Here is a 13,998-nt window from a genome sequence, read left to right on the forward strand (position 1 = left end):
TCATCAATGGAAGTTGAGGCAAAGAGAAAGAAATTTGTTGAAATAATTTTTTAAAAAGAAAATGAAAGACCAAGAAAAATTGAGAGTGGTGCTCTACAATTATAATAAGGTATAAATTGTGGATACAAAGATTTTTAAAGAATGATAAAAGTAATGATATATAAGGATAATTATATCACTCTCTCGCGTCGTTACACGTAGATTTCATGTGATTTAAAATATATAGTATCCCTATTGTTTGTTTTCGTTTAATAAATAAATTCCGTTGTTAATCAAAGTTCAACGGAATTGCTAGTATTAGCAAAATAAATAACCACATTTAGCTCCGATTGACTTATTATTGATTTATTGCAAATTAAATAATTCTTTTGAAACTAAACTACAAAGGCTAATGCATATGAAGTGATATATCGTCAGTTTGATAAAAATATAGATATATACATATATATATATTTGACATGCAATAAGTAAGTAAGAAATCAATTAGACGTAAAAATAATTTTTCACTATTCTTTGCTAATATTAGCAAAACCCGATGAAATTTTACTAACAGATGGATTATTTGTTTGACGGAAACAAGCATCTAAGATACTAAATATAATTTTTCAAACCACAAAAAGTTTACATATAATTATATCAGATCTCGAGAAAAGCCAGTATTATTATAATATTAATCTGCCATTAATTATCAATAGTAATAATCCCAAAAATAATTTGTTAATACTTATTACATATATGTTTGGTAACAATCTTGCAGTTGCCACTACATATTTTAGCACTTCAAAATCAAATATTTCCAAATACCTACCTAAGTAACTTAATTACCAGATTCAGACCTCAAGTTTTTATGAATTTATGAGTCAGGAGAATATTTAGTTAAAATAATCCACTTGTCCCAAGAATATAATTACGAGTACTGCTAAAACAATAAACGGTAAGCATCCTATATTCACTTTTCTTTTTTTTATTGATTTGAAACGATGGATTATTATTAGTTGAAATAATTCAATTACGATAATTATAATAATCATACCATAATCAATAATATTAAATAACTGAAATCAAACAACACCTACGATTATTACCTTTTTGAACCCATAAAAAATGCACTTTGAACCCATGACCTCTATGATTATAGGACCTCAGCTTCGCAAACTGAGTTAGACCTGATAGGCCCTATATTCACCTTTCTTTTGCTATGTTTTCAAATCAAATTTAATTCATTATTGTATCGTTGATTTAAACTCACGTAATCATTGTATTTGCAATCTGAATCCAAGTCTAATGCATAAAATTTGTCAGTCACCCAACTTTCCTGCCTAAACTGTAGAATTTTTCTAGATCCCCTTCATACAATCTTCAGTCTTCTCTAGCAACTCAAGCAGATTGTTACAGATCTCAAATTAGAATATTCAATTCAATCCTTAATTTATGTTAACCAATCTTCATGTTATTGCTAAATCCTGCATCCAACAACCTCAAAAACCATATAAAAACATCGTTTACTCACAGGAACTTGTAGTACCTAAGCACCAATACTCGAAAGAGTAAAAGAATTTCAAAGCTAGTAGATACGAGTCTAACAAGAAACATCATATCATGTATCATTTTCCAAGCGGATGCCACAGAAAAAAATAAACATTGTATTCTTATCCAGAATACATAGTGATGCAGGTCATACAGTCGAGGTCGGGTAGTCGGACTTTGGTACCCTGAGATCGGATCGCTGAACCCTTTTTCGAGCTTCCTACTAATAGATCCTGAGAGCAGAACACACGTTAGGCTTGTTGGGCGTCCCCAGCTAAAACCCTCTGATGCTTAAATTAGAAAAAGTGGGATCGAATTCGATCTAAGGAGAACTAGTGAGACTAAAAACATAATAAATGCACTTGACATAAATGTTCATAAATGTTGATATTTATAGTGTACGGTACCGCATAAAAAGGTGTCACGTGGCATCATCTAGGTGTCAGGAGATCCAACGGTTGTCATGTTGGGTCGCCCTCTAGAGCGAGTCAGGCGGGTCGGGTCAGGTGGCTTGACCCACACATTCACACACAAATCTTGTCCATTTTTGTTAATTTTTTAAGGATTGGAGGGCAATTTTGTCTTTTTAAGCTGACGAGGGTAGTTACCCTCATCACACAGTGAACATTGAAAATAATCTGCCCTGGTCGTCTCATGTGCATCTGCTTCTTCTTCATTGTGTATCCAAGGATGATGACCTCAAAAATCATAACCTTTCTCTATTTGATAAATTTAACCAGAGTTTTTGCCTGAACTTCTAAAATTCGACTTTGTTCTTTTGCCATCTCTGGTGGAACTCACTTTTTGGCCCCAAGCACAAACTTTTCAATGTTTTCGACAGAAATTGGGCTAAGAGATGCACCAGTGACTCCTGTTACTGGGCAGCCAATGGAGATGGTATCCAATTTACTGGCCACGACCCTCCAATTAACTGGGTAAAGATATATGACTGGGACAAAGACACTGGTAGATCAAATGCATTATGCAGATGATATGCATCTCAAAATTACCTATGAATAAAAACTAAACAGGCATTGTTGCGCTATAGTGATCTTTTTCTTGATAATCTTTTATGCTTGATATTTCTACTGCAGAGCAATGTGTCTCATTTCACACCGACACAAACAGAGAGAAAGAGAACATCGGTATACAGTTAAATTTCCAGAAATCCGTGGCTGCCTAGTGAAACAAGACCTGCAAAGATGTTATGACCTGCTGCAGCCTACACCATATCTTGTTAATTAATATCACTCCATTCCAGGATTATATGACTCTTGAGCCTGTTTTAGAATGGGTCTGAAAATCTATACTAACATTATCCTCACAGTAATAAGCGTCCACTCATACAGAGTCCTGCTTCAACATTTCGTATATCCAGGCACAGTGGCTTTGCAGACTGACACAGACATGGTGCGGAGAAATTTCCGCATAGTCATACAATTTCCTCATTAGACTAGGGATTAACAGCAGCATGCAGAACTCATTGTCAGACACCAATCGACCTTCTAAATCTATGCATCAAATTCAAACCATCAACTTGTATAGTGATGCGAATCAGCTCCTCCTTTCCCATGCCAAGAAATTTTAACCAACCTAATTCACCAGATTGAACTCAGAAGCTTTCTGCTGTTGTTAGCTTCAATAGCTGAGTGCCTCAAAACATAAGCGAAGGAGGTGCTAATTTTTTTTCATCAAATCTTTCATCCAGAGCACCTTCACTGCTTCGTCTGTATTTCTGGAAGGTTTGACATCATCACTTTCTTTGTCTTGAAAGTGTACTCTAGAGTCAATATGACAGTGATGTGTGTGTGTGTGTGAGAGAGAGAGAGAGAGCGAGGGAGACAGTTCTGTGAAGGAGAGAATTGGAAATAACGCAGCACAAAACTCATGCCTAAGGAGCACTAAAACTTAATTATTGATCTGTTTGAAAATCAAAAAGAAAAACATTAGTTACAAACTGATGTAGCTTTACCTCAGCTGGTTTCCCAATTAAACTGACAAATTTACGTTACACACCATAGAACAGATGTATTACAAATTGCTGGCGTAAAGCAGGTCACTCTATTTTAGATCTCACCCGTCCCAAGAGGCTGCCTGGAGGTGTCTCCAGAAGCCCAAGCCTGATAGTCCTTCACTAACTGCAAAAAAGCATCCAGAGAGGGTTATAAAAATGCTACAGGAGTGAGCCCATAGGAGACAAATAAACAAGGGATAATACATACCCCTCCTATGAGATTTGGTAAAATTACATGTAGACCCTTATGATTTGGGAAATTACATTTATCACCCTTGAAGTTTACTTTCATCTAACAAATAAGTCCCTCAATTAGTCAAATTTCACCGAATTTGCTAATATTAACAAAAAAGTTGGGAACGATATCTTTATTTACTCCCGACTAACTTATTACGAATTTATTTTAGGCTAAATAATCTTTTTATGATCATCAAATTACCCTCATATATCTTCACCATTATAAGGGTTGTTTAGTCGGAAAAAAATGTTTAACCTGCAATAAATCAGTAATCAATCAATCAAGAACACATATCCATTTTCATTCAGTATTTTTATTATTGTCAACAAATTCAGTGAATTTTGACTAAAGAAGGGATTTATTTGTTAGACGAAAGCAACCCTCAGGAATGCTAGATATAATTTTCCAAACCACAGAGGTTCTACGTACAATTACACCAAACCTTAGAAAAGAGGACTATAATAATCCTAATAAACAATCTTACTATATGATAAAGCAAAAACAGAGGTTACACTGAAACCCACAAAATCAATGCCAAGAGTGCAAATGAAACCAAGCAACAAAAGGGTTCATAATAATTCATAATAACATGAACATGACCATAGCAGGCGATCCCTGCAAACACAGGGATACAAAAATACATCAAGGGCAAGTTTTAGGCCAACTCTTAGGCATCAAACTACTATCATATGCACAATCATAATATTTTAGGGTAAATTGCAATCTACATACCTGTGATATGAAAAATAGACAATTAACCCCCTTATGGACCCCTCGATGTTTACAAAAGGTTCAAAATAACCCATTCATGCAAGTGGTGTTGTGTACGCGCGGATTTTCTTTTTTTTTATTATTATTTTATTTTTATTTTACAATCGTTGGATCTTATATAATATAAATCAACATTCAGATCTTATATATTATTTATATATAAAATATAAAAAATACAAATAATTAAAAAAAGAAAAGAAAAATTCATTGTCTTCCTCAAGCATCCCCCCACCCCCGCCTCTGCCATCGCCCACCTTCCCCTCTGCCACCGCCTCCACCTCTCCCAATCCCTTCACCCCCGCCTTCCCCTTCTTTTTTCTATATTCTTTTTTTTATTTCTAAATATTGTATATATATGTATACATGTATATGTATATTTTATGTATTATTCATTGTATAAATCTATTTTTATAATTTTTTATAAATTTATTTTTGTAACTTCAACCAATTTGGCCATTGATTTAATTCAAATGGATATAAGCTATTGATTTGTATCAAATATACACCGTTAATTTAAATCAGAAAAGATATAGACCATCAATTTTTTTGTTAGATCTGGACCAGTGATATATATATATATGTGTGTGTGTGTATAAAATAAGATCTAACGGTTTATGATTAAGGGTATAACATACAGCTAAAAATGAAGTAAAATCACACCCCACGTGCGTGATGTACACCGCCTGAGGGAAGGGGGTGTTTTGCACATTTTCTTAAAATTTAATGGGGTAAATTAGTGTTATTTTTTTTTTATAAAGGGGGTTAATTCACTATTTTTTGTATCACAATTTATTTTAAATTGCTTCATGAATTGTTGTATTTTAAAAAATGAATGAAAGTAAATTGCTAATTTTTTATATAATATAATAATTTATGCATTTATAAGATCACAAGAATTACTTATATTTTTTTTAAATTCTGAATTTGGCCTCGGGTTTCAATCAAAGGGTTCCAACACTGTCACAAACTTATCAGTATAGTTCATTGTATTTTTTAAAAATTATATAGAAATATATACATTATTACATTTGTATGTTTCATTGTATTTTTAAAATTAATATAATTTTAAAAACTAATTAAATATAATTAATTTATAAAAAAATAAAAAATATATATAATTTGTGAATTGAACCAATGTTAATTGCAATTCACAATGTGAAATTGGCAATTAACACCAAATTAATTTTTTTTTAAAAATATTTTCTTTTTATAAAATGTGTCACTGCGGTTTCTTACCGCGGTCACACAATAAAATTTTTCTTTTTTAAACAAAATTTGTGGCACCGCGTTTACAAAACGCGGAGCCACTTAAATCTTTAAACTTTTCACAACAACACCAAATCTCTATTTTTCTTTTTTTCTTCACATTTTTTAAATAATTTCCCCCATAGTTTCCGAAGACACCATTATATCTTATCTTCAAAAAGGACATCAAACACCCAAAATGCTTTGTTTGGTTAGTTTTAAAAGGGGAAAATTATTTAATTAATACAAAATAATATAAAATAAAATAAATACAAAAAAGGGGTGCTTTGAAATTTTTTCAAAGAGTAAGCAGACCCGCTATCTCAGATAGCGGTTTTGCCATTAAAAAATAAATATATAAATAAAAGGAGGAACAACAGCTTGGTTTTTACAGGTTGTACTTGCATACCAATTTGACCAAAAGTAAAAATATATATATATATAATATAATAATAAATTTAATATTTTTATAATATTGCTTACAAAATATTGACAAAGATAATATTGCATATTTATTAATTCCATGCACGAAAAATTAAAAATAATCATATTGAGTGACTTCAATTGAAGTAACAAGACTAAGCAATTGTTTTAAAAAATTATTATTATTAGAATGTATTTTTATCCAAAAATAATAATTTAATTTAATAATACATTTTAACATTTTTACTAAAATTATGTATAGAAAATTAACAAAAGCGTGTTCATTAATATTGTGTGCAAAAATTGACATCAATCATGTTGTGCAACTTTATCCGAAGTAACTACACCAGCTACTTTTAATAAAAAAAAAAATTATTATTATCATAATTTTTTATCAAAAAATTAATTTCGATTTTAGTTTTAAATTGACAAAAATAATATTGCATCTTTATCATTGTCGTGTATAAAAATTGACTATAATCATATTGTGTGACTTAGTTGAAGTATATTTATATATGTATATATATATCATGGGTTTAATTTATATGCACATGTCAAGATACTTTAAACTCATGATATATAATAATTATTTTTAAGAAAAATTGCTTGGTGTCACTACTTCAAGTAAAGTCACGCAATATTATTTTTGTCAATTTTTTTTACACGATACTAAAATAGAGCAGCTCCATTTTTTTTCTGGTTAATTTTTTTGTACATAATATTAAAAACGAGACAATATTTCTTTTGCCAATTTTTCGTACACAATATTAATAAATTAAATTTATTATTAAACTAAATTTAACTTTTTGATAAAGATACATTTTAATAACAATAATTTATTTTAATAAAAATTAGTTGGTGTAGTTACTTCGAATAAAGTAGGACAATATGATTGTTGTCAATTTTTGTACAATATTAATGAACATGCAATATTACTTTTTTTAATTTTTTTGCACACAGTATTGATAAATACATTCTAATAATAAGTATTTAAAAAAAATTATTGGTATGTTACTTTTAAAGTCACACAATATAATTATTGACAATTTTTTGTACGCGACATTAATAAAACTGCAATTTTATCTTTGTCAATATTTTGTACGCAATACTCCTGTACCTGGTTTTATTCTATGTTTAATGATAGAGCTGCTATCTCAGATAGCGGTCCGCCTACTTTTTTTCAAAACATCCTTTTTCTATAATTTTTTATTTTTTTGTATTAATTAAATAATTTTCCCTTTAACAGGCATTTAGCTCTATTCTGTTTCTCCCACCCTGACAAGTTTATCAATGAGCAAATACTTATCATTCTTCAACCAAAAGATGCTGGCATTATCCTAATGATCTCCCATACAGCTATTTCCCCAAAGCTTGTAAGGTCAACTCCGTGCACTTAGTACACAAACAAAGCCGGTTTAGAACAAGCTCAGAGTGTTGGAAAAATTGTATTGCAAACAATTCATACTGCAGAAACGTCAAGCTAAAGGGGCTAGAAAACAAAAGATTTTGTACAAGGACTAGTACAAGGAAGTAAAATAGAACTATAGAATAGTTTTATTCACAAACCTGTGACATAAATCGGGGAAGCATGGCCTTCAATATCTGTTCTAACACCTGGGAGCCTGTTGATTCAATGACCTGTGCTGGAATTGCACGAAATGCAAAGGGAATCTCAATGCTGACCTGCACATGACATACCAACAGCATCATACCATTTGAGTGAAATATGTGACTGCACGAAGTTAGTTATGAACTAAATTGAGGCATTCGCAAAACACTACCTCAATGACTGCATCTGAAGTCAACCTCTGAACTGGTGAATCGCGTTTCGTGCTATCACATGATATCTTATTCTCCATTGAAGCTGCATGCCCATACCAAATCAGTGTCAAAGGACTCCTGAAAAGAATTATATAGTAATTCTCAGAATCAAATGACACCAAACCAGACAAACAAATCATGTTTTAAGACAAGAAGAGGAAGAGAAAAGTTTTCGATATGTGGGAATAAATTTGATACAAAAATGCTAATCATAGATCATAATCTGTGTCACCAACATAATCATCAGTCTCCAGTTCCATTGTTGAAGGATAGGCTCTATTTTCAACTGAAAGGATTCTCTACAATCAGTCATTTCAATGAAGTAGCCCCTATAGAGTTCACTAAACTATGTATTACGCATTTGATCCCATCTCAGAAAGCTAATAGATCACAATATGCACCCAGCAGATCAGAGAAGTGTGCACTTGATTCTACTCGAATTAGCATTTCACAGTGCCAGCAGATCAGAGAAGTGTGCACGTGATTCTACCCGAATTAACATTTTGCAGAGTTCATTGCCGCACAATCAAATATTCCTTTAAAAGTGTTCTTGTTAGTTGTAACACCAGTTTATTAACTAAATTCAGTTTACCTGTTAAGCAAACTTATTACTCATTTTCTTGTTTGAACCATTTTTAAGATTTTTCACTTTTCAAAATTGAATAGTTAATAAGTTACCGGACAAGGAAGTTAGCAAAATAAATTCACTTCAGTCGTGAAATAAACTACAAGGGAAGATTCTAACCATCAAATTTGTCATTCTGTGCAACAACGATGGGCGAGCCCTCGAGCTGCAATTAGCATTGTCAAAGTTAACCAACACTCAAAGTAAAGATAATAATATTCTATTAAGCTATGTGGGTGCATTCATGCAGGGGAAAATGATTTGTCTATGCCACTACTAGCACTGTCCACAGAATTCAATATCACCTATTCCACCAATCTCAAGTTCATTCTACTCTGTTACAATTGCAAGTATCATGAGTGCACAGAGACCAGTAAATATGCATATAGCTCTTAAAAGTAGTACAGGATGAGCCAAAAACAATACCTTGCATGACAAGAGCTTAATGCAGCAACCATCAGGCTGCTCCTCCACTCTCACCAACAAAACTGGACAAACTTCAAAAGCAAAAAACTTAAACCTATACACATAACACCTGAAGGTGTTGTCATCCACTCGCTCTATTCTCTCCGCATCTAAAACAGAATATTGACTCGCAGGCAAGCTCATATACTCAGCTACAAAAAAATGAATACGACCAAGAATTAATATTAAAAAAATGGCATTTAGTAAAGACTGAATATACCACAATGATAAGCATTTAAAGGAGGCAGCAAAATAAAAAATAAAAATAAACACACGGAAAACTCATAAACTCAACCGAAACAATCAACATACAGAATGCATCATAATACAAGACTACATAATTGACTGAAAAACAAAAAGTGAAACAATATATTACTCAGCGGCCGTTGGAGCTGACGGACGGAGACGGATTCAGTTCTCCGGGCCACGAAGCGGGCTTTGGGGGCGGAATCCGCGGAAATGCGGAGAGTGGACTTGGAGGCATCGTCTGATGATGATGATAGGTTCGACAACACGACGAGGTGCGGAGAGTTCGAGCTCCTCAACCCAGTTCTAGGGTTCCTCAACTGGAATGGGATGGGATTGGAGTTCAGTGACGCCATTAATGGAATATCTGGAGTGATGAAAATTGTGTGGGTTTTGGGGGTTTTGATAACCCGTGGCAGTTGGGGGAATAGATTGCGGGTCGAGGTGTAGGATTTGAGTCCACGAGAGCGGTGAGGAGTTGGATGTGACGTCCCGGCGCAGGCTAGTGGTAACACCATATGTGTGGCTAAGATGTGCTGGGGGAAATAATTTGTAAAATTGCACTTTAATATTCAAAACGAAGTGCGATTTTATAAGATTTTGGGCGATTTCGATGAGCGATTTTAATACTAATAACAAAAGTTTAATAAGTTACAACTAATAAAAAAATAAGAATTTAGATAATTAAAACTCTTTAATCGACAAAAAAATAGCAAATTATTTGATTATTGAAATTCTATGTAATAAATTAAGAACATACATAGCTAAATATGAATAAATCATTCAAATAATTCGTTTTATTATTATAACTAGTAATCTTGTTTTATCTAATAAATATATATTCTGTAATTAAAATTTATTGATTAGCAAATAAATAAATAAATATTCATATTTATCCTTGTTGTTCTAGACTTTTAGTTTTAGATTTTTGTGTTATTTATTATTATTTATTTATTTCACAAGACAACCATAAAATTAAGTATTTATGCAAAAGATCACCTCAAATTAATTAAAAAAGAATTATAGGCATATTCGGAATTTATTTAGACTTTAACTAAACCAGTTTATACGTTGGACCTAATTTAAAAAATGGACCTAATTAGAGCTTTTGGACTAAATTGTGCCAATTTGACCCGCTGTACACTTTACAATTGGAATTTCAAACAAAAGTCGATCGAAATACTTTCTTAGGTGGATTTTTTTGTTAAATTTCATAAATATAAATCATTTTAAATGTTCTTGTAAATTTGATGCTTACAAACATAAATATTTAATCTCATGTAAATTGTAGATCTATAACCACGTATCATATATTTTTGTAATTTCAAAAATAATTATATAAAAAAACACTTAAAATGAATTATAGGGACGAACATATGTGTGCATAATCAATTTAAAATTATAAAACAAAATTATTATTATTATTTTAAAAATATACTAATTAGATTAATAAAATATTAAAAAATTAGAAGATAATAAAAAAGTGAGAAAAGAAAAAGAGACGTGAAGATTGAGAAAAGAGAAAATGAGAATTAAGAAAATCGAGAAATATGAAAAGTTAAAAAAAATAATTAAATATTAAAAAATAAAAATTAATATACTAAAATTAAGTGAGATATCAAAATAAATAATGGTCTACACTTTATATACAGTATAGATTAAAACAACTATAAATGCAAATTTCAGTGAACCAATTATACTATTTGCTCGTTAAAATTTCAGGCAACGAATTACAGGCGGTTCGGTGAACGAATGAGTCGCGAGTTTTTGTTTTGTGCACTCGTAGTAATTAGCAGCCCAAGCACACACGACTCAAAGAAGAAGAGAGAAACCTAGACAAATGCGCAGGCATTTACGCAGGCACTACCATCTCCGATGCTCTTCCCGTTAGTCTTGGAGCATTCATCGTCTGCTATATTACCCCTTTTAAGAGCGTGCAAAACTATCAGGGACCTCAACCAAGTCCACACTCACATAATTCGCAGAGGCTGTGAGCAAGATCATTACTTGATTGCCCAGTTTATTTCCATCTGCACCACGGTTCTGCCCACCAATGTATCTTATCCCACCGGCGTTTTCGACTGTGTTACCTGCCCAAATATTTATCTGTGGAACATTTTGATGAAAGCCCATTGTGAGAACTCTTCTCTTGATGAATGTTTCTCGCTTTTCAGTCGGATGAGGAGGGCGGTGAATGTGGTTCCTGATAAGTATACTTTTCCTTCTTTGATTAAGGCTTGTTCCAATTATTTGGCTTTGAGGGAAGGGAGGCTTGTTCATGGGGTGGCAGTGAGGTGTGGGACTGAGGGGGATGTGTTTGTGGGCTCTAGTCTGGTTGATTTGTATGGTAAATGTGAGGAGATTGAGTGCGCGCGAAGGGTGTTTGATGGAATGTCTGTCAGGAATGAGGTTTCTTGGACGGCTATGATGGTGGGACTCTTGAATATTGGGGATATTTATGCCGCGAGATGCTTGTTTGATGAAATGCCCCAGAGGAATGAGGCAACTTGGAATGCGATGATAAAGGGATTAGTGAAGTTGGGTGATTTGAAGAGTGCGAGGAAGGTGTTTGATGTGATGCCCTCGAGAAATGAGGTGTCATTTACTACGTTGATTGATGGGTATGCCAAGGCTGGTGATATGGTGGCTGCGAGTTCCTTGTTCGATGAGTTGCCTCAGAAAGATTTGGTTTCATGGTCTGCTCTGATGTCGGGGTACGTAGAGAATGGGAAACCAGGTGAGGCTTTGAAAGTATTCAGTCAAATGTGGGCTATGAATGTGAAGCCTGATGAATTTGTACTAGTGAGTTTGATGTCTGCTTGTTCTCAGTTGGGGTCCTTGGAGCTAGCAAAATGGATTGAGTCCTATATGAGTAACGAATCATTTGACTTGAGGCGTGCTCATGTTGCTGCAGCTCTTGTTGATATGAATGCGAAGTGCGGGAATATGGAGCGAGCAACTTTATTGTTTAAGGAGATGCCTAAACGTGATTTAATTTCATATTGTTCAATGATACAAGGATTATGTATCCACAGTCGTGGACCTCAAGCAGTTCTCCTGTTTGACAGGATGATAGATGAAGGCATAAGGCCTGATGATGTGGCCTTCACCGTTATCTTGACCGCATGTAGTCATGCCGGCCTAGTGGATGATGGATGCCGTCTTTTTGACTTAATGGTTCACAAGTACTCCATTAGACCTTCTCCTGATCACTATGCCTGTATGGTCAACCTTCTTGGTAAATCTGGAAAAGTCCAGGCTGCTTATGAGCTTATACAGTCGACCCCCGTGGAGACACATGCTGGTGCTTGGGGTGCTCTTCTTGGGGCTTGTAGGCTACATGGTGATATTGACTTAGGTGAGGTAGTAGCTCATAGACTTTTTGAGCTTGAGCCTCACAACGCTGGTAATTATGTTCTTTTGTCCAACATATATGCAGAAGCTGATAGATGGTTGAACGTGTTCCATCTGAGGGGCAGAATGAGCGAGAGAGGAGTTAGAAAAATACCTGGTTGCAGCTATGTAGAGTCAACTACCCCAACCTGATTCCTATCTTTTCAGGTTTTGGTACAATTATGTTGACTTCAAATGAGATGATGCACTTCCTCAGTTTGAAGTGAAAGCATCTATTTTGGCCAGTGCACCAGCAGTGCAACCATTTCCACGCCCTTGATATGCAAAGACGATATCGATTAATCAGTTCTGCAATTCTCGGTTCTTTCTCGGTTGGGCACAGTTCGAAGCCAGTAACACACTTTAGAAGAGTATAGGTTTCACATTGGCCTGACACTTCTAAAAAAATTGGGGTTGGTTGAATTTGGGAGTTTGCCCCAGTGACAAAGCTGGGGCTAGCTATAGTCTTTGAAACACTTTTGTCCTGCGAACTGACCGGAGGTATTCAGTGCCGGATTTGCTATGCAGACACTACTATATGGCTAATTCAAATCAGAGACCACGCAAGAAAATATACCTCAAAGAATCTGGTTGATTGGAATGCAACGCAATGTATATTGTACCCCTTAATTTTTTTTTTTTCAAATGGATGATTTATAGAAACGTCCTTGAGATTTGGTCTAAACATATACAGAGACCCTGTAGGTTTTCAAAATTACATCAATTCCCCAAAGTAAAACGGATGTTGAAGAACCCTAATGGAGGTGATGCGATTAATAATTTGCCCTTTGTAAAGGTTGCTAACATGAAGATTTGTAATGCTTTATTAATTGTGACGGCCTAAATTTTAATACTTTAACTTGTTTGATTTTCCTTTAAAATGTAGGGATTGGTGGAAACAGTTTGTAAGTTAGTTATCCGTGCAGATCCTTTCATCCAAACACAAGATGAAAAATAGAACATAACATAAATTGACCATAATAGATTGGATTAAATGCAGACACCCCGACATTTGGGGGTTTTTGCCTCCAAACATATAAACCATTGAACTCGACACCCCAACGACTTGAATTTTATTACACCATCACATTTTATCATTTTCATGTGTTAGAATGGACGTGCAAAACACGTGAACAATGTTTTCTTCACTTTTGGACGATCATAATATTTGGCCTCTAATTTAGTAGATTGTGCCATTTAAAATGGATGGATTATATAATAATTTTAAAG

The 13,998-nt window shown here is 33.8% G+C and overlaps 2 protein-coding genes across 3 annotated transcripts; one reads left to right on the plus strand and one right to left on the minus strand.

Annotated features, from left to right (window-relative positions):
• Window positions 1-3,415: 3,415 nt before the first annotated feature.
• LOC105179587 (uncharacterized protein SYNPCC7002_A1590) lies at window positions 3,416-9,834 on the minus strand. The gene is made up of 6 exons (XM_011103224.2): window positions 9,506-9,834; window positions 9,091-9,281; window positions 8,785-8,830; window positions 8,000-8,082; window positions 7,785-7,901; window positions 3,416-3,665 (listed from the first exon to the last, which is right to left on the minus strand). Exons 1-6 carry the CDS (start codon window positions 9,729-9,731, stop codon window positions 3,594-3,596), a joined length of 735 nt encoding a protein of 244 aa, XP_011101526.1. The 5' UTR covers window positions 9,732-9,834; the 3' UTR covers window positions 3,416-3,593.
• Window positions 9,835-11,086: 1,252 nt separating this feature from the next.
• On the plus strand, window positions 11,087-13,440 carry LOC105179588 (putative pentatricopeptide repeat-containing protein At5g37570). 2 transcript variants are annotated; one of them, XM_020691368.1, is made up of 2 exons: window positions 11,087-12,733; window positions 12,815-13,440. In XM_020691368.1, exons 1-2 carry the CDS (start codon window positions 11,251-11,253, stop codon window positions 12,919-12,921), a joined length of 1,590 nt encoding a protein of 529 aa, XP_020547027.1. In that variant the 5' UTR covers window positions 11,087-11,250; the 3' UTR covers window positions 12,922-13,440. The 2 variants fall into 2 exon arrangements, with proteins under 2 accessions (XP_020547027.1, XP_011101527.1); XM_011103225.2 differs by having other exon boundaries at window positions 11,087-13,440.
• Window positions 13,441-13,998: the final 558 nt, after the last annotated feature.

The sequence above is a fragment of the Sesamum indicum genome, unplaced genomic scaffold (genome assembly GCF_000512975.1).
Source record: "Sesamum indicum cultivar Zhongzhi No. 13 unplaced genomic scaffold, S_indicum_v1.0 scaffold00177, whole genome shotgun sequence".
NCBI lineage: Eukaryota > Viridiplantae > Streptophyta > Magnoliopsida > Lamiales > Pedaliaceae > Sesamum > Sesamum indicum.